This window comes from Bos javanicus, chromosome 8, assembly GCF_032452875.1.
Source record: "Bos javanicus breed banteng chromosome 8, ARS-OSU_banteng_1.0, whole genome shotgun sequence".
NCBI lineage: Eukaryota > Metazoa > Chordata > Mammalia > Artiodactyla > Bovidae > Bos > Bos javanicus.
Window position 1 is genome coordinate 10,000,001 of NC_083875.1, and position 23,491 is coordinate 10,023,491.

Below are 23,491 nucleotides of genomic sequence, written 5' to 3' on the forward strand. Positions count from 1 at the left end.
CCTACCCCCCTGCCTCGACTCGCACTTCCATAAAACAGTGACCAGTGACAGCTTTTCCATTTCTTAAGTTCTGAAGATGGAAGAAACCACCGGCAAAACTATTGGTTAAGCAGATGAATTGAGCTGCTTACTGGGTGGAAATGGATTTATTATTGATCTCTGTGCTCGCTGATCAGTTTCCCTTTGTATTCAAAAGAGCATGTTCTTAAAGCTTGGCAGGCAGAAGCAGTGTAATCATTAGGAAAGTGTCTGAAACTGGCTGGTGTAAGGGACATGAAGTCCACAACTTAACTGGTACTGGGCTTTAACTCTCAGAAGCTGGTGGTATCTTTAAAAGCTGGTATTGGCTAGGAAGGTAAAGAATCTGCCTGCAGTGTAGGAGACCCAGTTCAGTCCTAGGGTCAGGAAGATCCCCTGGAGGAGGAAATGGCTACCTACTCCAGTCTTCTTGCCTGGAGAATCCCATGGACAGAGGAGCCTGGCAGGCTACAGTCCATGGGGTCACAAAGAGTCAGACACGACGGAATGACTAATAGACGGAATGAATTAGCCTATTCAATTTAACATGTGTTGATTGGAGGAAAAAATAATAGCTACTTTTTGAGAGTTTTCTATTTGTGAGCTACAGAGTTCATTCCTTTTTATACATTGTTCTTGAAATAATTTTGAAAGGTGGTTACAGAATTTCTATTGAACACAATCTCAGAGAAGTTAGGTAACTTGCCCAGAATTACAAAACCAGGATTTTGAAGCCTGAATTTCTCCTGTTTTGCCATTAAAGCTTGTGCTTTTACTACTATATCAGACATGATGATCTTTAGAGGGATGCTGCATTCCTGAGTTTGCGTAATTTTCAAAGATGTGCACGATATATGAAAAGCATAAGTCATGATCTTTGACCAACAGAACGTACTGTCTGGTTGGTAGTAAGAGGTACACAAGGTGAGTCAGTTATAAGGATACAGTACATGCATGCTATATGCTAAGTTGGCTTCAGTTCAACTCTTTGCGACGCTATGGACTGTGGCCTGCCAGGCTCCTCTGTCTATGGGATTCTCTAGAAGAATACTGGAGTGGGTTGCTGTGCCCTCCTCCAGAAAATCTTCCCAAGTCTCTTATGTCTCTTTCACTGGCAGGTGGGTTCACACAGACACACACAAGAATATAGTACACAAGTCAGCAATAGTGCTTTCTTTTTTTGGCCTTGCCAGACGGCGTGTGGAATCTTAGTTCCCTGACCAGGATTTGAACCTCTGCCCCCTGCACTTGAAGCATGGAGTGCCAGGGAAGTCCCAACAGTGTCTTATGAATTAAAGAAATGGGGGTGCGACTTGAAAATGATGAGGAATGGGTTGAAGGCAATTGACCAGGAGGAAGACAAGGCAAGTGGGGTGCATAGCATGAGTTGTTGAACTTAGCAAAAGGTGGATGCAGGAATTAGCCAGATATTTGCAAGAACAGTGGGGAATTTAGCTGTAGAAGTTCAAACAACAGGAAGCATACAGTATCTGTGTAAATAACAGTTAAAGAGAGTACTGAACTAGATTATTTTGGTCAATCTTTCCAAAAATGCTAGGAGAATTTATACGATAACTCATTTTACAGACAAAATGGAAACTTGGACAGAGTTACTACTTGCACCAAATCACATGATTATCAGGTAGAGGAACGGAGGATTGGAATCTGGGCAGTTCAACTCTGGAGCCACAGCCTTTAAATTCTGTGCTTTCTCGGAAAAGCTGGAAGAATGTGGCGAGTGGGGGACGAGAGGAGTGATGGAAGGTGGCTTCACTGAAATCAAGAGGTTTGTGGGGAGCAGAGCAGAATGAAGTTACTGAAGTGAGGCTCAGGCAGATTCAGGGGGGATCTCGGACAGGATAAGGGGTGCAGTGACTGTAGGTTTGTTTTAGGTAAAGTTGGTGTGTAACATATTAGTTCCAGGTGTACAACTTAACTCTTAAAACGTGATCCCTACAATAAGTCTAGTAACCATGTCACCAAACCGTTAGCTCCCTTCACCCAGTTTACCAGCCTCCAGCCCTCTTCTCCTCTGTAACCACTGGTCTGTCCTCTGTGTCTGTGAGTTTTGTTTTATATTCTTCATATTTATATTTTTTATATAAATGAAATCATACCGTGTTTGATTTGCTTAGTGCATTCCTCGGAGTCCATCTGTGGTGTCGCAAATGTCTAGGTTTTTGAAAGGGGCAGTGGCGCTGTTACAGAGATGCTCTCGGAGGAGAAATTAAGGTCTGCATCTTTACCTTGCTCACAAGCTGATACATGAGCTTGTTGCTGTTAGATGGATGCTGGTGAAAGACACAGGACTTTGGGGTCAGATTTTGCCTGCAGATCCCACAGGAGTGATGTGGAGGGGTCCAGCAATGTGGATGCTGAGCAATCAGTGGGTTTGGGTTGCATCTGAGGAGCACTGAGCTGGGGAACCCCATTGCTCTTAAGTGGTGAGCAAACCTGCTATTTGTCCTGGAAGTTGCTGGCTGGGACCGCACTCCTGAGAGGTGGGCGAGGCAAAGTGCCTGTGTGGCCTTGCATTTCAAGGTGTGAAAGCAGCCAGGATTTAGGAAATACAGTGCAAGTTGCTCAGTTGTGTCCGACTCTTTGCGACCCCATGAACTATACAGTCCATGGAATTCTCTAAGCCAGAATACTGGAGTGGGTAGCCTTTCCCTTCTCCACGGATCGAACCCCGGTCTCCCGCATTGCAGGCGGATTCTTACCAACTGAGCCATAGGGGAAGCCCTAGGAAATTTGGGATGACTGCAGAGCTTCCAGTTTAGATGACTAAGTGAATGAGTGCTGGTGTCACCAATTGAGATCTGAAATGTGGGAGAAGCAGGTTTTAAGGTAGAGGTATGGGCAGTTATGAGCTCTATTGTTAGACATTCAACCGTATTTAGTCAGTGCTGATCACGTGCCACCCACTGCACCTACAACTTCAGATAAGATGTAGTGCATGCCTGGAAGAAATGTAACAGACTTGTTGAGTTTTAGGCTCTGAAGTGCAGCCAAGGGGTGGATCGAGAAAGCTGTTGTACAGGAGGCTGAAAATAAGGGACTGGACTTTCGGGTAGATTTGGACGTTGTTACTATATTTAGAAGATCTTATAGAATACCAAATCAAGGCATGTTCCTGAAGGAGGAAGTCACAGAGGCTGAGAAGACAGGCATAAGGAAAAGCAGGTGAAAGGAATGTGGTGGCCCAGGGTGAAGAATGGCAGAAGAATAATTTTGACTGAATGAATGAATTCCTGTTGGTGTGTTGGTAGTGGGCCGAGAAATCAGTGTGTGTGCTCATATGGAGGCAGTGAGCATACGTGCGTTTTCTTTCAAGAAATGCCATATAGAAAGCCATGGTAAAGAATGGTCTTCTGGAGATGAGCAACAGGCCCCCCCGCTCCCCACCAACCCAAGACTGGGAATTGTTTGAGCCTTTTTATCAATAGAGAGAAATAGTCAATAGAGTGGGGAATTTTTGAAATATAGAGGGAAGAGGATAATTATACAATGGGGAAGCCTTAGAGTGTTTGATTTTCTTGGTGAGGTAGAATGTGAGGTTATTAACTGTGAGTGAGAATTGGGTTGGCTGGGTTCTTCAAAATCGTGATTAACTAGAAGTGTGGCTGAGGGACTTGAACCATAGTTTACATCCATCGATGGTGGTGGGACCATTCCTTCTGAGCTGTTTTGAGATGAATTCACCTATCAAAAGTGTGTAATTCAGTGGCTTTTAGTGTATTTGCAGAGTTGTGCAATGATCACCACTATCGGATTCCAGAACATTTTTTATCATCCCTATGGGAGACACTCTCTGGTTAGCGGTTACTCTCCATCCACCCCCACTCCCATCTCCTCCCCTCTCCCCACAGCCCCTAATCTACTTCTTGTCTCTGTGGATTTCCCTATTCTGGACATTCATATAAATGGAATCACATGATTTATGGACTTTTGTATCTGACTCCTTTCCCTTGGCATAAGTCCTTTAGGACTTATCCATGATGTAGCATGAATCAACAGTTCATTCCTTTTTAAGGCTGAATGATATTCTGTGGGGCTTACCTGATGGCTCAGATGGTAAAGAATCCGCCTGGAATGTGGGAGACCTGGGTTTAATCCCTGGGTTGGGAAGATCCCCTGGAGGAGGGATGGAAACCCACTCCAGTATCCTTGCCTGGGGAATCCCCAAGGACTGAGGAGCCTGGCGGACGGCAGTCCACGGGGTCCCAGAGAATCAGGCTGAGTGACTAAGCACAGCACAGCAATATTCTGTGACGTGGATGTGCTGCGCTTGGATGCCCCTTCTCAGTTGATAGGCATCTGGCTTGTTCCCAGTTTTTGGCTATTAATGAATCATGAACATTTGTGTAATGTAATAATAAGTTATTGTGTATTTTCATGTCTCTTGCGTATGTATAAACATAGAAGTGGAATTTCTGGGTCATGTAGTAACTCTAACTTCTGCGGAACTGCTTGACGGTCTTCCAGAGTTACTGCACTGTTTTACATTGCCTCCAACAATGTGTGAGGGTTTCAGTTTCTACGTGTCTTCCCCGTCAGTTTTATTGTCCTTCTTTTTGATTGCCATCCTAATGGGTGTGAAGTGGAGTCTCATTATGATTTTTGATTTGCTTGTCCCCAATGTCTAATAATCTTAATTAAGCATCTTTTCATGTGTCTTTTGGCATTTGTATATATTTTCAGAGATCTCTATTCAAACCCTATTCTTATTTTTAAAATTGGGTTATCTTTTTTTTTTTTTTAATTATTATTGAATTCTTAGAGTTCTTTATATGTTCTGGATGCCAGTCCTGTAACAGATATGTGATTTGCAGATATTTTCTTGAGCATGTGGGTTGCCTTTTCATTCTTTCAGTGGTGTCCTTTGAAGCACAAAAGTTTTTCATTTTGATGTGGTCCAATTTATCTGGTTTTTCCTTTTGTTGCTTGCGCTTTTGATTTGATTGCTAAGAAACCAGTGCCTAACTCACAGTCATGTGGATTTAATGTGTATATTTTCTAAGCGTTTTATAGTTTTAGCTGATGCATTTATTTAGGTCTTTGATTTGTTTGGAGTTAGTTTTTAAAATTTATTTTTGTTGGCTGTGTGGCTTATGGGATGTCAGTTCCCTGGACCCTTGGCCGCAGAAGCCCGGAATCCTAGCCATCAGGACACCAGGAAACCCTGGAATTACTTTTTGAATGAGGGTGAGGTAGAAATCAATTTGATCTTTCCGCATGTAGATACACAATTATCCTAGCGCCCTTTGTTGAAATGACCATATTTTCCCCTTGGATTGTCTTGGCACCCTTGTTGAAAATTAGTTGACCATAAATGTGACAGCATATATCTGGATTCTCAGTTCTATTCCATTGATTTATATGTCTGTTCTTAGGTTAGTACCCCACTGTCTGATTAGTATAGCTTTGTAGTAAGTTTGAAACTGGTAACACTGGTCTTTCTGGTTCTTCTTTTTTCAAGATAAATTTGTTTATTCTGGTTTTGCCTTCCACATTTTTAAAGACCTACTTCCTAACCCTGTGAAGTCGATTGGTTTCTTGAAAATAGACTCAAGAGTATTTCAGTTGTTTTGGTGTTATCATCTCTCTTCCCCTTACCAGGCGTCTTGTCTAGGATTTTCCCTCAGTCCTCAGTTATTTCTTTAGCCGTATTAGAACTCAGTTACATTTTATCTTTTGTTTATTGAATAGATTCTCACGTTCAGTGGTAAAAACATAGAAGTAGGTGATTAGGATATTTTATACATCTCTTACTAGAAAGCAAACTACTACTTTGTTTTTTTTTCCTGTGTGGCATCACATCCCTTTTTTTCTGCTTGGGTCATTGTTCGTGTCCAGTTGTGTCCAGCTCTTTGTGACCCTGTGGACTGCAGCTCACCAGGCCTCCCTGGCATCACATCCTTTTTTTCTCCTTGGGTCAGTGTGCCTCAAAAGGGGCCCAAGCCACTTGTAATTATAGTAAAGAACTATAAGTCTTATTTCCTATTCTAATAAGACTACTACATTCCCTTTGGGAAAACAAGCTCTTCCATACACAGACATGTAAAAATACTAAGTTTATGACACAGATTATTGAAAACAGAACTATATAAAGCATGCAAAATTTGCAATCTAAGATGTGACTCTTACAGATATCAATAATTTACTATCTTCCTTTTAAAAATGGACAATTGTGAATTTAACAGTAAGTTATAGATAGGTAAAGGGAGGTTTATTTGTATTTCTGAGTAGGTTTGGTCTGAAAATTATTATTAATTTTCTGGAGAATTAGGCAGATTACTGAATGGACAACTCGGAATTATTTTGTCCGCTCTGAGAATGATGCATCTCCCCAGACAGAACATGAGTTATGTAAAGGGAGTCTCCCAGGCCCTGCCCATCTTGGACTGTGATGTCATTGGAGACAGAGCCATCGCATTGAAGAAAGACTCATTTCAAATTATTATTCACTTTTACAAGGTGACTAATTTGCTGGCTGAGTAAACTGAATTGTCAGCTGTTAATATTTTATTCATCTTGAGGAACTTGACCTAGAAAAAGATCCTGTTTGGAAAATAATATGGAGTCTTCAATGTTAGTGGAGTAAATTTCTATCTGTCCGTCTTTTTCTAAGGACCGTGGATACATCAAAGCGTTCATTGGTTCTGAGTACTGTAAAAGTTGATTAGTCATAACATAAACTTAGAGCACTTACAGCAGTACTCTAGGATCACTCTCATTTTTTATTGCTTTTCAGACATAGTGCTGATTAAATACGAATCTTACTATTTTATGCTTCCCTGGAAGTAAGCTGTTGTCCATGTGTTACTTATTATACTAATGATGAGTATTTAGTACTATTTTTTTATTGTGGTAAGATAGATATAAAATTGACCATCTTAAACCACTTTTAAGTGTACAGTTCAGTGGCATTAAGTACATGAACATTGTTATGGAACTATCACCACTATCCATCTCTAGAACTTTTTTATCTTGCAGAACTGAAACTCCATACCCGTGAGATACTAACTCCCTGTGGACCCTTTAGCCCCACCCCTGGCAGCTACTGTCACACTATTTATCTCTGACTTTGACTACTGGAAGTGTCTCATACAAGTGGAATCCTGCAAAACTTATCCTTTGTGACTGGTTTATTTTTCTTAATACAATGTCTTCAAGGTTCGTACATGTTTTAGCAGAATTTCATTCTTTTTAAACATTGAATCATTTTCCATTGGAAAAAAAATATATACATATACATATATATACACACACACCACATTCTTTTTATCCATTCATCCATTGATGGAAAGTCGGGTTGCTTCCACCTTTAGCTGTTGTGAATAATGCTGCTGTGAACATGGGTGTTCATGTGTGTTCATGTTCACTTTCACACTGTTTTTACACGGGTAGAGCATAACAGCTAGATCTTTTATCTTTTTAACCAAAGTGTTGTTCCAGACTAAGAGGAAGGTGTTTATCTTTTGGATTTTTGGTAGGTGTTTAAATTTTTTTCTTTTTTTAAATCCAGCTTAAATTTAAGGCGTAAATTTGGCATTGCAATTTTTTTTTTGTATTCTTATAATTTATTTTAAAAAAATCTTTCAAAAAGAAGGAATTGGCATTGCAATTTAATCATGGCTTTGCTTTCTAAGGGGCTTCCCTGGTGGCTCAGACGGTAAAGGGTCTGCCTGCAATGCAGGAGACCTGGGTTTGATCCCTGGGTTCGGAAGATCCCCTGGAGAACGAAATAGCAAATCCATTACGGAACTCTTGCCTGGAAAATCCGTGGGTGAAGGAGCCTGGTAGGCTACAGTCCATGTGGTCGCAAAAGAGTCAGACACGACTTTACTTTCACTTTCTTTGCTTTCTAAGAAATATAGAGCAAGAAGTTTTCCATGGAGAAGGTGTCATATTTAGAATTTTGAAGCAGTATAATTTTATTTAAGCATTGATGACATCTAGGTGTAAAATGCTTTTCATATATTTGACCCTTAATTTTTTGTGTATGTTAGTCACTCAGTCATGTCTGACTGTTTGCGACCCCATGGACTATAGCCCACCAAGCTCCTCTGTCCATGGAGTTTTCCAGGCAAGAATACTAGAGTGGGTTGCCATTCCCTTCTCCAGGGGATCTTCACGACCCAGGGATCAAACCCCTGTCTCCTGCATTGGAGGCAGATTCTTTACCGTCTGAGCAACCAGAGAATCTGACCCTAAACTCTCTTCATTGCTCTTATTTGCTTGGATGTGTGTCCTGGATGTTCCACCCATATTCTAAACAGTATGTGGAAAACCTTCTTGTAACAGCACTGGGGTGGAATTTTATTTGATAATAAAAACTGAGCAATAAAGAAGTGAAGATAGTTGTTTATAATTTTAAAGGCCACCTCCAGAGGGTTAAATGTAGAGACTTTTGTTCGGGTTGCCCTCTTTAGGACAAAATGAGCTTAGGTTGACTATATTAGCTATTGGATAGTTCTTTGAACAGAGAAGGCAATGGCACCCCACTCCAGTACTCTTGCCTGGAAAATCCCATGGATGGAGGAGCCTGGTAGGCTGCATGCAGTCCATGGGGTCGCTGAGGGTCGGACACGACTGAGCGACTTCACTTTCACTTTTCACTTTCATGCACTGGAGAAGGAAATGGCAACCCACTCCAGTGTTCTTGCCTGGAGAATCCCAGGGACGGGGGAGCCTGGTGGGCTGCCGTCTATGGGGTCACACAGAGTTGGACACGACTGAAGCGACTTAGCAGTAGCAGTTCTTTGAATTATAAAGGATTTTCTGGGAATTAGTTCCTTAATCATGCCACTAAATGTTTTCAAATTATTAATGTATCTAGAGAAGTCATGAGGGGTAAGATGGAGGAGCTGTGAAGAGTATAGGAGAAAAGCCTACAAATATTGAAGGAAAATGTTTGAATCCTTTCTCAATTCCAGATCATCTGAAATGAAGGCAAAACTCTGGTGGGGGTGGGGGAAGTACTTGATTTACAGCTTTGCAGGCATGCATTTTAGATGTGCACTTCTGATACAGAACTATACATGCAGCTCCTTTGCTCAGACCAGACGTTCTTGCAAGAAACTAATATCTGTCTTTGTGGTGGGTGGTAAGATAGCAGATTCTGAGTCAGTACAATTTCCGGAGGCTTGATAATGCATTTGTGTGTAGTATACACATTTGGGGCTGGCCACAGCATGGTCAGAGGTCATAAAGGGGTGGTATTAACAAAGTACGATGTGTGCAAACTTGAGCTCTGGGCCTAAGGAGTGTTGCGTGCATGCTTAGTCGTGTCCAACTCTTTTGCGACCCAATGGACTGTAGCCTGCCAGGCTCCTCTGGCCATGGAATTTCCCAGGCAAAAATCCTGCAGTGGGTTGCTAATTTCTTCTCTAGGGGATCTTCCCAATCCAGGGATTGAACCTGTGTCTCATGCATTGGCAGGCAGATTCTTTACCTGGGGACCTCCTGGGAAGCCTGGGCCTAAGGAAAGGAAGAAGTAAGGATAAGGGCTTGAAAAGTTTCTTCATTGTGACTAAGGCTTTCTTGCAGCATTTCTGTGACAGTATAGAGTGGATTTAAACACAAGTATTAGAAATAGACTTTACTTCTAGTTGACCACAGTGAAATATAAGCCTTCAGGGGTTAGTCTTCCACACCTGGATAAAACATAGCTCTGTTTTCTTTTCAGTTCTCTTTGCCTAAAAAATGTATTGGCTAAAAGCCCGACCACTAAATTTTTTGTATTTATAGAATATGTCTTTGCAAACAAATGTATTGATAAAATAACTGATATGAGAAAAGTTGAGTTTTGTGGTAGGACGGGAAAGGAAATTTTTGTTTTGTTTGTTTTTCATTTGTCTCAGTTACGTAAATTAAAGCAGTCAAACAAAAAATAAATCCTCTTTCCTGGCAGTGGGAATACTCTAAAGTTGTAATGCGTTTGACATTGACATTTGGCCAAGGTTCTTAGGAAAATACAAAATGACTCCAGTGGAGCGCAGTTTCTTTCGTTAGAGCATATCTTTGCGTAGTAGAGATAAGGCAAACAGAAACTGTTGCATACTTTGGGTCAGAAATGTAGAGGAATATGAAAATAAGAGAACATGATGTGGCCTGTATACATTAAAAAAAAAACCCCAAACTTTAAGATGCAGTTCAATTTCATACAGTTCAGCCACAACAGTCGTTTTTACTGCCCTCATGCAGTTGTGAAAACTATCAGCACAATTTTAGGACATCTTCATCACCCCCCAATAGAAACCTATACCCGCTGGCAGTCACGCCTCAGCTCTAGGTAATAACTAGTCTATTTTCCGTCTCTATTTGCCTGTTCTGAATGTTAGAAATAAGTAAAATCTTACAGTATATGGTCTTTTGTGACTGGCTTCTTTCACTTAGCACAAACTGCATCTATGTTTTAGTATGTATCAGTTTGGTTCAGTTGCTTAGTCGTGTCCAACTCTTTGTGACCCCATGGACTGCAGCACGCCAGGCCTCCCTGTCCATCACCAACTCTTGGAGCTTAAATCAAACTCATGTCCATTGAGTCGGTGATGCCATCCAACCATCTCATCCTCTGTCATCCCCTTCTCCTCCTGCCCTCAATCTTTGCCAGCATCAGGGTCTTTTCCAGTGAGTCAGCTCTTCTCATGAGGTGGCCGAAGTATTGGAGTTTCAGCTTCAGCATCAGTCCTTCCAATGAACACCCAGGACTGATCTCCTTTAGGGTGGACTGGTTGGATCTCCTTGCAGTCCAAGGGACTCTCAAGAGTCTTCTCCAACACCACAGTTCAAAAGCATCAATTCTTTGGCACTCAGCTTTCTTTATAGTCCAACTCTCACATCGATACGTGACCACTGGAAAAACCGTAGCCTTGACTAGATGGACCTTTGTTGGCAAATAATGTCTCTGCTTTTGAATATGCTATCTAGGTTGGTCATAACTTTTCTTCCAAGGAGCAAGCGTCTTTTAATTTCATGGCTGCAGTCACCATCTGCAGTGATTTTGGAGCCCAGAAAAGTAAAGTCTGCCACTGTATGTATCAGTACCTACTTAATTGCTAAGTAGTGTTCTGTTTTAAGGATATACCACATTTATCCATCCATTAGTTGAAGGACACTTGAGTTGTTTCCGCTTTTTAGCTTTTTAGCTGTTATGAATAGCCAAATAACACTGCTTTGAACTTCCATGTATAAACTTTTGTATGGACATAGGTTTCTCTTGGGTGTATCTCTATGAGTGGGAGTCGTTGGGTCATATGCTAATTCTATGTGTAACCATTAGGTTACTAATGTGTTACCATTAGGAACTGCCAGACTGTTTTCTAAAGTGACTGCACCATTTTATATTCCCACCAGTACTGTATATAGGTTCCAATTTTTCCATGCCCTCACCTATACTTACCTGGCTTTTTTTGGACATGATCCAATTTACACTTTTATTATTTTTTCTTTTTTTAATTGCAATATCACAGTATTAGTTACATGTCATTTAGGTTAGTTATGCTAGTGGGTATGAAGTGGTATCTTGTGGTTTTCATTTGCATTTCCCCATTGTCTAATGATGTTGAACATCTTTTCTTGTGGTCATTGGCCATTTTTGTATTTTTTTTTTTGGAGAGGTGTCTGTTCAAATCTTTGCCCATTTTATTTTATTATTTTGACTGTTCCATGTGGCATACGAGATCTTAGTTCCCCAGCTTGGGATTGAACCCATGCCTCCTGGAAGCATGGAGTTTTAATTACCGGACTACCAGGGAGGTCCTGGTCTTTGCCCATTTTAAAATTATTGAGTTGTACGAGTTCTTTATATTTTCTGATGCAAGTCCCTTATTAGATGTATGATTCACACATATTTTCTCGATTCTGTAGATCACCTTTTGACTCCTGATGGTATCGTTCGCAGCACAGAGGTTTTCATTTTGATGAGGCTGTGCTAGCACCGTCTGTTGAAATGACTGTACCCCACCCTGGATTTTCTCGGCACTGTTGTTATTTGGCCATAAATCTGGCTGTAGTTTTGGACTCTCTGTCTCATTGACCACATATCTGTCCTCTTACTGGTACCATGATTACTCGAGTTGTGTAGTAAGTTTAGAATTGACAAGTGCTGTCTTTGTATTTTGTTCTTCAAGGTTTTTTTTAGCTATTCTGGGTCTCGTGCATTTTCACATAGAATTAGGATCAGCTTGTTAACTTTTGGAAGAAAAAAAAAAAGTCGGCTGGGATTTTAATAGGGATTGCCTTGAGTTTTTGTATTGGGGAGTTATTGCTATCCTAAGAGTATTAAGTCTTTTACTTCATGAATATAATTTCTTTCTATTTAAGTGTTTAATTTCTTTCAACAATATTTTGGACTCTTCAGTGTATATGTTTTGCACTTCTTTTAAGATTTTACCTAAGCATTTAAATCTTTTTGATATAAATGAGTCAAAAGTGTTATAAATGAAATTTTCTTAACTTCATTTCTGGATTTTTTATTGCTGGTGTATGGAAACAACTGATTTTTGTGTATTGATCGCATATCCTACAACTTTGCAAAACCTGTTTATTCTAGTAGCTTTTTAGTGGATTCTTTAGGATTTTCTATATATAACATCCTATCTTGTGCAAATAAAGGTAGTTTTATTTATTCTTTTCAGTTGGGATGCCTTATGTTAGTTTTTCTTGCTTAACTGCCCTGACCAGAAATTCTGGTACAACCTTGAATAGGCTCAGTAGTAGACATCCTTGTCTTCTTTTTTTTCAGTTGGTGTATAATTGATCTAAAATGTTGTGTTTCAAGTGTAGATATCCTTGTCTTACTTCTGATGTTAGTAGGTAGGCTGTTCAGGTTTTTACCATTAAGTGTGAAGTTAGCTGCAAGTTTTTTAGATGCCCTTTATCAGGTCAATTGAGGAAGTTCCTGTCTGTTTCTAGTTCATTGAGTGTTTCTGTTCTGAAAGAGTGTTGGATTTTTTTTTTTCTTTTGGGTCAAATGCTTTTTCTGACATAGATTGCTTCAAAAATGACTCATTTTTTGTTTTTCTTTTTTCAATCTGCAGAAATTGACTTGCACACCAAATGTGTGGTGGATGTAGACGCAAACAAGGTTATTCTCAATCCTGTAAATACCAACCTTTCCAAAGGCGATGCCCGGTAAGTTAAGAACCAGTGTTACGATTGATGGGTTTTTAAAAGACAGAAGGCAACAGTGGCTGCTGAACTGAATTTAGTTGAACAAATATTGAGTGCTTTCTACGTGGAGACATATTGCTGCCAGATCAGTGTGATGAGCTTTGTTAATATAATATGGAAGGACTGAGTGCCTGATTGAGTGTCATGGGTGGGACAGTGATGGTATAGAAGCGCGGAGAAGAGAATGTTGGTTAGTACCTGAGGAAGGCTTCCTGAAGGAGACGATATTGGCTGGAGGCTTAGATGAGATGTAAATGGGAAGAAGTAGGGAAGAAGGGAAGGCTTTTCAGTTGCTGCTCATCCTGGGTGGTTTTTACTTCTGCCAGTTCCTATCCTAGTCTATTGGTCAGAACCCATTTCAAGTGTTCTTTTCTTCCTGAAGACTTTCTTGCAGCCCTTACTGGATTCCTCTCCTTAAGGTCCCTGTGAGCTATAATCTGTGCCACCTAATTTAATTATGGTGTATTGTTTTGAATTATTAATTATAGCTCAACAGTAAATTTTAAGGTCTTTGAAGGAAGGGACTCTCTGTCAGGAGTTGGGGATGAAATACTTGAGCCTCACTTCTGGGTTTGAGTGATCATATGAACCAAAGGGGAGAGCAGGAAGGTATAAAGAAAGCGAATGTGGACAGGAAGGAAGAGATTAATTTGGTTTTTCTTAGCAAGTGCAGGGAAATTACCAGGTAAGTTAGAGTCACTTTATAGAAGGCTTTGGAAGCAGATGAGATTTGGCCTCTCTTTTTATGGGAAGTTGTCATCTTTGACAGTTTCTGAATTATTGTGATTAAGGAAGTGGATTAGGAAGATTGTTGGATGGCAGTGTCAGGAGTGGATCAGAGTGGGGAAGGACTGGCTGTAGAGATCAGCAATCAGAGATGTTTTTGTGCCATTCTGACAGTGGAGAACGCATGGTGCCCACCATGATGCTTTGTGCCAAGCAGATGCTGCAGAGTACTTGCAGAGACAGCGTTGTTTGCGAAAGTACACCCAAAGGCACTCCATGAAGTTCTTTTGAGTTGAATTAAGTTGAAAAGAGCACATGACATGGAGTCAGAAAATAGGAAATTGAATCCCTGCTTATCTTATCGTAGGCAGTTTGTTGTTGTCTAGTTGCTAAGTTGTGTCCCACTCTTTTGTGACCCCATAATTTGTAGCCCACCAGACTCCTCTGTCCATGGGATTTCCCAGGCAAGATTACTGGAATGGGTTGCTATTTCCTACTTCAGGGGAATTTTCCTGGCCCAGGGATCGAACCTGCGTCTCCTGCATTGGCAGGCAGATTTCTTTACCACTGAGCCACCATCCTAAAAGATGATGCTGTGAAAGTGCTGCACTCAATATGCCAGCAAATTTGGAAAACTCAGCAGTGGCCACAGGACTGGAAAAGGTCAGTTTTCATTCCAATCCCAAAGAAAGGCAATGCCAAGGAATGCTTAAACTACCACACAGTTGCACTCATCTCACATACTAGTAAAGTAGTGCTCAAAATTCTCCAAGCAAGGCTTCAACAATAGTTGAAATGTGAACTTCCAGATGTTCAAGCTGGATTTAGAAAAGGCAGAGGAACCAGAGATCAAATTGCCAACATCTGCTAGATCATCCAAAAAGCAAGAGAGTTCTAGAAAAACATCTATTTCTGCTTTATTGACTATGCCAAAGCCTTTGACTGTGTGGATCACAATAAACTGTGGAAAATTCTTCAAGAGATGGGAATACCAGACCACCTGATCTGCCTCTTAAGAAATCTGTATGCAGATCAGGAAGCAACAGCTAGAACTGGACATGGAACAACAGACTAGTTCTAAATAGGAAAAGGAGTATGTCAAGGCTGTATATTGTCACCCTGCTTATTTAACTTATATGCAGAGTACATCATGAGAAATGCTGGACTGGAAGAAACACAAGCTGGAATCAAGATTGCTGGGAGAAATATCAATAACCTCAGATATGCAGATGACACCACCCTTATGGCAGAAAGTGAAGAAGAACTAAAGAGCCTCTTGATGAAAGTGAAAGAGGAGAGTGAAAAAGTTGGCTTAAAGCTCAACATTCAGAAAACTAAGATCATGGCATCCGGTCCCATCACTTCATGGGAAATAGATGGGGAAACACTGTAAACAGTGGCTGACTTTATTTTGGGGGGCTCCAAAATCACTGCAGGTGGTGACTGCAGCCATGAAATTAAAAGACGCTTACTCCTTGGAAGGAAAGTTATGACCAACCTAGATAGCATATTCAAAAGCAGAGACGTTACTTTGCCAACAGAGGTCCATCTAGTCAAGGCTATGGTTTTTTCAGTGTTCATGTATGGCTGTGAGAGTTGGACTATAAAGAAGGCTGAGTGCTGAAGAATTGATGCTTTTGAACTGTGGTGTTGGAGAAGACTCTTGAGAGTCCCTTGGACTGCAAGGAGATTCAACCAGTCCATCCTAAAGAAAATCAGTCCTGAATATTCATTGAAAGGACTGATGTTGAAGCTGAAACTCCAGTACTTTGGCCACCTGATGCGAAAAACTGACTCATTGGAAAAGACTCTGATTCTGGGAAAGATTGAAGCCAGGAGAAGGGGACGACAGAGGATGAGTTGTCATCCACTCAATGGGCATGAGTTTGAGTAAACTCCGGCAGTTGGTGATGGACAGGGAGGCCTGGCGTGCTGCAGTCCATGGCGTCGCAAAGAGTCAGACACGACTGAGCAACTGAACTGAGCCAGCAGGGAAGCCCTGTAGTTAGTTATTTTTACCTTTTTTGAGCCTTGTCTGTGTGATACCTACCTCATCTGTTTCATAGGGGGGTTTCCTGAAAATCAAATTAGTAATCCTTAAAGTGCTTTGTGAAGTGTTCTGTAAATGTTGAGGTTTATTATTATTGACGTAGTTATGTTTCTGATTGTGGCTCAGACCATGAACTCCTTATTGCCAAATTCAGACTTAAATTGAAGAAAGTAGGGAAAACCACTAGACCATTCAGGTATGACCTAAATCAAATCCCTTATGATTATACAGTGGAAGTGAGAAATAGATTTAAGGGACTAGATCTGATAGGCAGAGTGCCTGATGAGCTATGGAATGAGGTTCATGACATTGTACAGGAGACAGGGATCAAGACCATCCCCATGGAAAAGAAATGCAAAAAAGCAAAATGGCTTTCTGGGGAGGCCTTACAAATAGCTGTGAAAAGAAGAGAAGCGAAAAGCAAAGGAGAAAAGGAAAGATATAAGCATCTGAATGCAGAGTTCCAAAGAACAGCAAGAAGAGATAAGAAAGCCTTCTTTAGCAATCAATGCAAAGAAATAGAGGAAACAACAGAATGGGAAAGACTAGGAATCTCTTCAAGAAAATCAGAGATACCAAAGGAACATTTCATGCAAAGATGAGCTTGATAAAGGACAGAAATGGTATGGACCTAACAGAAGCAGAAGATATTAAGAAGAGATGGCAAGAATACACAGAAGAACTGTACAAAAAAGATCTTCACGACCCTGATAATCACGATGGTGTGATCACTGACCTAGAGCCAGACATCCTGGAATGTGAAGTCAAGTGGGCCTTAGAAAGCATCACTACGAACAAAGCTAGTGGAGGTGATGGAATTCCAGTGGAGCTATTTCAAATCCTGAAAGATGATGCTGTGAAAGTGCTGCATTCAATATGCCAGCAAATTCGGAAAACTCAGCAGTGGCCACAGGACTGGAAAAGGTCAGTTTTCATTCCAATCCCAAAGAAAGGCAATGCCAAAGAATGCTCAAACTACCGCACAATTGCACTCATCTCACATGCTAGTAAAGTAATGCTCAAAATTCTCCAAGCCAGGCTTCAGCAATATGTGAACCGTGAACTTCCAGATGTTCAAGCTGGTTTTAGAAAAGGCAGAGGAACCAGAGATTAAATTGCCAACATCCACTGGATCATGGAAAAAGCAAGAGAGTTCCAGAAAAACATCTATTTCTGCTTTATTGACTATGCCAAAGCCTTTGACTGTGTGGATCACAATAAACTGTGGGAAATTCTGAAAGAGATGGGAATACCAGGCCACCTGATCTGCCTCTTGAGAAATCTGTATGCAGGTCAGGAAGCAACCGTTAGAACTGGACATGTAAGAACAGACTGGTTCCAAATAGGAAAAGGAGTACGTCAAGGCTGTATACTGTCACCCTGCTTATTTAACTTATATGCAGAGTATATCATGAGAAATGCTGGACTGGAAGAAGCACAAGCTGGAATCAAGATTGCCGAGAGAAATATCACTAACCTCAGATATGCAGATGACACCACCCTTATGGCAGAAAGTGAAGAGGAACTCAAAAGCCTCTTGATTAAAGTGAAAGAGGAGAGTGAAAAAGTTGGCTTAAAGCTCAACATTCAGAAAACTAAGATCATGGCATCTGGTCCCATCACTTCATGGGAAATAGATGGGAAAACAGTGGAAACAGTGTCAGACTTTATTTTTCTGGGCTCCAAAATCACTACAGATGGTGACTGCAGCCATGAAATTAAAAGATGCTCACTCCTTAGAAGGAAAGTTATGACCAACCTAGATAGCATAAGCAAAAGCAAAGACATTACTTTGCCAACAAAGGTTCGTCTAGTCAAGGCTATGGTGTTTCCTGTGGTCATGTGTGGATGTGAGAGTTGGACTGTGAAGAAGGCTGAATGCCGAAGAATTGATGCTTTTGAACTATGGTGTTGGAGAAGACGCTTGAGAGTCCCTTGGACTGCAAGGAGATTCAACCAGTCCATTCTGAAGGAGATCAGCCCTGGGATTTCTTTGGAAGGACTGATGCTAAAGCTGAAACTCCAGTACTTTGGCCACCTCATGCGAAGAGTTGACTCATTGGAAAAGACTCTGATGCTGGGAGGGGTTGGGGGCAGGAGGAGAAGGGGACGACAGAGGATGAGATGGCTGGATGGCATCACTGACTCGATGGACGTGAGTCTCAGTGAACTCTGGGAGTTGCTGATTGAAAGGGAGGCCTGGCGTGCTGCGATTCATGGGGTCACAAAGAGTCGGACAGAACTGAGCGACTGATCTGATCTGATTTGATCTGATGTTTCTTAAGCATCTCTAGGAGATGCTGTTACTAGGGTGGGAAAGATATTGATGAGTCAGAGTACAGGGATTTTGAGCCCGCTAATGGAATGACCTAGTGTCCTGAGTGTGAACTGAAAACACTAATTTGGGGGAGTATATATTGCTCGTAGAGCTTTCAGTCTGAGTACTGTTGTTTTCTTTGGAAATGTGGGCAACTCTGAGTAAACTTGGAGGCAATACCCTCTGGTAGAAAAAAATTTGGGTTTTTTATACAGACTGACGATTCAAATTCTGCCTTTGCCGCTTGCTGGCATGGTTATCTTCCTGTGTGTTTTATTTGTAAAGTGTTTCCATTTTCTATTGTTGTATAACAAATAAATGATCTCAGAAGCTTTGTGACTTCAAACAACAGTAATCATTTACTTTTTTTAAGGTTTATTTATTTTTGGCTGTGCTGGGTCTTTGTTGTGGTGCGTGGGCTTCTCGTTGTGGTGGCTTCTCGTTGCAGAGCACAGGCTGTAGGGTGCACAGGCTGCAGTAGCTGTAGGGCGTGGGCTCAGTGGTGGCCCCCGGGCTTAGTTGCTCTGCGGCATGTGGAGTCTTCCTGGATCAGGAATCACACCCACGTCCCCTGCATTGGCAGGGGTATTCTCAACCACTGGACCGCCATGGAAGGCCAGTAATCATTATTATCTCATGGTTAGTGTGGCTTAGAAATTCAGATAGAGCTCCAGTCCATGCTGTCAGGGGTTCACCGGGAAGACTTGAAGGCAAGGGGCCGCAATCAGAAAGCTCACCAGGTCACTTGGGTCGGGTGGTTGACGCTGCCTGTTAGCTGGAGATGTCGCTGGGGCTGCAAGCAGAAGCCCTGCTCCCAGTCTGGTGGCAGGTTCCAGAGGCAAGTGTCCTGAGAGCATGAGAAAGCGAGGTGGGAGCAGTATTGCGTTTTGTTTTTTTTAATTGGAGTGTAATTGCTTTACGATCTTGTGTTTCTGCTTTCCAACAAAGTGAATCAGCTGTATGTATACATATATCCCATATACAAAAGCTGTATGTATACATATATCCCCTCTCTCTTGAGCGTCCCTCCTTCCCCATCCGTGATGTTGTGACCTTGGCAGTCACAGTGACAGTTCTGTCACATATTCATGCTGAAGGCTGGTGTAAAGCTCTGCGCAGTTTCAGTAAGAGGAAACATGGACCATCATCTATGAGTGGAGAAACATCAGTGTCACCTAAGGGAAGCATTTTTGGTGGGAAATACATTGTTGTGGCTCCATCCACAAGTGTGTGATGTTAACTGCTGAGCTAATTGTGAGGATACAGTGAGCACAGAGAATGTAAATGTAAAATGAATGTTTTCCTTCCTTTAGAGATCCTTAAATCTCAGGGGTTTGTGAAAGAATTAAATAGCACTTTTTGGTTCCACAGAGTATCTTGGATGACTCTTTTTACATGTGCTGAAAATACAGATTGAATGTTAAGTCAGTACTATAGAGTGCTGTCTGATTTAAAAAAGACTTAGAAGTGACAGCTGTCAAAAGCAAACAGAAGTGACATCCGTAAACGCTGGTATGTTGTGGCTTTTGGTGAGATAAAGTTAGGAAGCACAGCTTCTTAAAAAACAACTCTTTATTGAAGTATAAACTATATGTACAGAAAAGTATATATAGCTTGATGAATTTTCATAAGTTGAGCACAGTCCTGTAACTGGTGCCCAGATGAAAAACAAGAACATTACTAGTATGACAAAAGACCACCTCAGGGGAAGTACTTTTTTTTTTAATGTCAAGGTGAAAAGAGAAAATGAAAATTTGGGAATGTAGCAGTTCGGTAGTATATGTTGACTTCATTAAAAGAAAGAAATAGTAAGGAAAGCACAAATTACAAAGTTAAGATTAATTACAGTCTAGTTTGGAGAATGACTAACCCATAAAACAAGTTACGGTTTTATAGGAGCTATACTTGTAGCTGAAGTGCCAGGGATTTGAAACTAACATAAAAAAAGTGGTTGGCGTCAGTTTCAATCAATAGTCAGAAAGACTCAAACTAATATTTTTCCTTTAAGAGCTACAATATCCTTCTTTTTAGAATAGTGTCCACCAATCTTATTAATCTAAAACTGTGATTAATTTTACATGTGTACTTAATAACCTATGTTAGTATACTTTGAAAGTGAATATGTATACTTTTAAAACAATAGTTTTATATTTTTCTGATTAATTTTGCATTAACTTCTGAAAATTTCATGGTTTGGTATTTATGCTTATTAAAGGCAATAGAAGCCATTTAAAAATGAATAGGTAGACAATTTTCAGCTTAACAGCTTAATCGTGGGAATTTGGGAAACACTGGTATATGGAATTTCAAAACTGTTTTGAAAAATAAGATGCTTAAAATTCAGAAAATTGATAGTACACAGCTAACCGGAGATTAAGAAATGCTCACTTTGAAGTCAGACAGACTGAGTCTCGGCTCTACTGTTGTTACTGTTGAGTCGCTTAGTAGTGTTTTACCCTTTGTGACCCCGTGGACCACACACAGCCCGATAGGCTCCTCTGTTCATAGGATTTCCCAGAAAGAATGCTGGAGTGGGTTGCCATTTCCTCCTCCAGGGGATCTTCCTGATCCAGGGGTCGAACCCATGTCTCCTGCATTGGCAGGTGAATTCTTTACTGCTGAGCCACCTGGGAAGCTCCAGCTTTACTGTAGGCTTGGCCAAAAGGTTCGTTCAGATTTTCCCATATGGTGTAACAGAAAAACCCAAACAAAACTTTTCACAACCCAATACTTATCATGTGTGGTGTGGAGCAAGTTGCTTAATTGTCCTCTGTCTCAGTGAAGTGGAGATTATAGTAGTACCTGCCTATCGGTTGTTACGAGGAATCAGTTCAGTTCAGTCGCTCAGTCGTGTCCAACTCTTTGCGACCCCATGAATCGCAGCACGCCAGGCCTCCCTGTCCATCACCATCTCCTGGAGTTCACTCAAACTCACGTCCATCGAGTCGGTGATGCCATCCAGCCATCTCATCCTCTGTCGTCCCCTTTTCCTCCTGCCCCCAATCCCTCCCAGCATCAGGGTCTTTTCCAATGAGTCAGCTCGTCGCATGAGGTGGCCAAAGTACTGGAGTTTCAGCTTTAGCATCAGTCCTTCCAAAGAACACCCAGGACTGATCTCCTTTAGAATGGACTGGTTGGATCTCCTTGCAGTCCAAGGGACTCTCAAGAGTCTTTTCCAACACCACAGTTCAAAAGCATCAATTCTTCGGCCCTCAGCTTTCTTCACAGTCCAACTTTCACATCCATACATGACCACTGGAAAAACCATAGCCTTGATTAGATGGACCTTTGTTGGCAAAGTAATGTCTCTGCTTTTGAATATGCTATCTAGGTTGGTCACAACTTTTTTCCCAAGGAGTAAGCGTCTTTTAATTTCATGGCTGCAGTCACCATCTGCACTGATTTTGGAGCGCCCAAAAATAGTCAGCCACTGTTTCCACTGTTTCCCCATTTATTTCCCATGAAGTGATGGGACCAGATGCCATAAGTGAGTTAAAATATGCTAAGTGTCAGTGCCTGATGTGCAGTAAATCTTACATAAAAGTTAGCTATTTGATTCTTACCGATTCTGTTACTCAGTTCAGTTCAGTCGCTCAGTCGTGTCCCACTCTTTGTGACCGCATGGACTGCAGCATACCTGCACTGTCCATCACCAACTGCCAGAGTTTACCCAAACTCATGTCCATTGAGTCAGCGATGGCATCCAACCATCTCATCCTCTGTCGTCCCCTTCTCCTCCTGCCCTCAATCTTTCCCAGCATCAGGTCTTTTCAAATGAGTCAGCTCTTCACATCAGGTGGCCAAAGTGTTGGAGTTTCAGCTTCAACATCAGTCCTTCCAGTGAACATTCAGGACTGATTCCCTTTAGGATGGACTGGTTGGATCTCCTTGCAGTCCAAAGGACTCTCAAGAGTCTTCTCCAGCACCACAGTTCAAAAGCATCAATTCTTCGGCGCTCAGCTTTCTTTATAGTCCAACTCTCACATCCATACATGACTACTGGAAAAACCATAGCCTTGACTAGACGGATCTTTGTTTGACAAAGTAATGTCTCTGCTTTTTAATATGCTGTCTAGGTTGGTCATAACTTTTCTTCCAAGGAGTAAGTGTCTTTTAATTTCATGGCTGCAGTCACCATCTGCAGTGATTTTGGAGCCCCCCCAAATAAAGTCAGCTACTGTTTCCACTGTTTCCCCATCTATTTGGCATGAAGTGATGGGACCGGATGCCATGATCTTAGTTTTCTGAATGTTGAGCTTTAAGCCAACTTTTTCACTCTCCTCTTTAACTTTCATCAAGAGGCTCTTTAGTTCGTCTTCACTTTTGGCCATAAGGGTGGTTTCATCTGCTTATCTGAGGTTATTGATGTTATTATGGCCTGTATTTTAAGGTGTGTCCATGGTATGTTATGAACTATATCATAACTTCATAAAGAAAGTAAAAAATTTTGAAACCAAAATATATTTAGTACTTGAGTCTATATGCCTATCAAGAAATCCCCTAGTTCTAGAAAAATTTCAACTTTGCAAAGGCAGAAACTTTATCTAGTTTGCCCAGAGTTCATGGGGCTCTTAGGGACTCACATGCCATCAAAGAGACTGGCCCCTTGATTTTATGTTTACAGTGAACAAAATATTAATCCCTGTCATCTGGGCTTCTCCTTAGTATCAACTATAGTACTTGAGAAGCCAGGTCAAAACATTGCTTGTGAACATAGAGTAAGAACAAAGGGACGTTTTACTAAATACAGAGAAGGTTTTCTAGTCCACAGCACTCAAACAGCCTAGTGACTGAAAAGCCTGTGTCCTCCAGCACGGTCTTCTTTCTCTCTGTGTAATACGGAATACACACTGATGGATTTGGTCTTTTTATTTTCTCTGGCAGAGCCATACTGCCTACAGTACTAGTGCAGTAAGTGTGTTTTTGGAATTACCCTTTGGCACTAAATCAGTTTAGTTTTCTGGATTGGTCCTTGGGGTTTCCCGAATCTTCAGCAGCATATTTGCAAATCATCTTTTAGGGCTAATAAGTGACTAATTCATTATCTATTCTTAGTACATTTCTGGAAGTGTGGTTCTCAGTGTGTGATCTTTACCGTTTAGGAGCACTTTAAGTCCCTTTTATCACAAGTTACAATAATGTTATGTAGAACAATCCTCCTTTAAATACCAAAATCTTTAAGCCTTATTTTGTTAGAATTG

General features: G+C 41.2%; 1 protein-coding gene across 3 annotated transcripts in view; it reads left to right on the forward strand.

Moving 5' to 3' along the window:
- KIF13B (kinesin family member 13B) overlaps nt 1–23,491 on the forward strand; it is a 211,804-nt gene that overhangs the window by 5,731 nt on the left and 182,582 nt on the right. For all 3 annotated transcript variants that reach the window (XM_061426800.1, XM_061426799.1, XM_061426802.1), the window contains exon 2: nt 13,065–13,158. In XM_061426800.1, the coding sequence (XP_061282784.1) occupies nt 13,065–13,158 (94 nt within the window). The remainder of the gene's footprint in view (nt 1–13,064; nt 13,159–23,491) is intronic.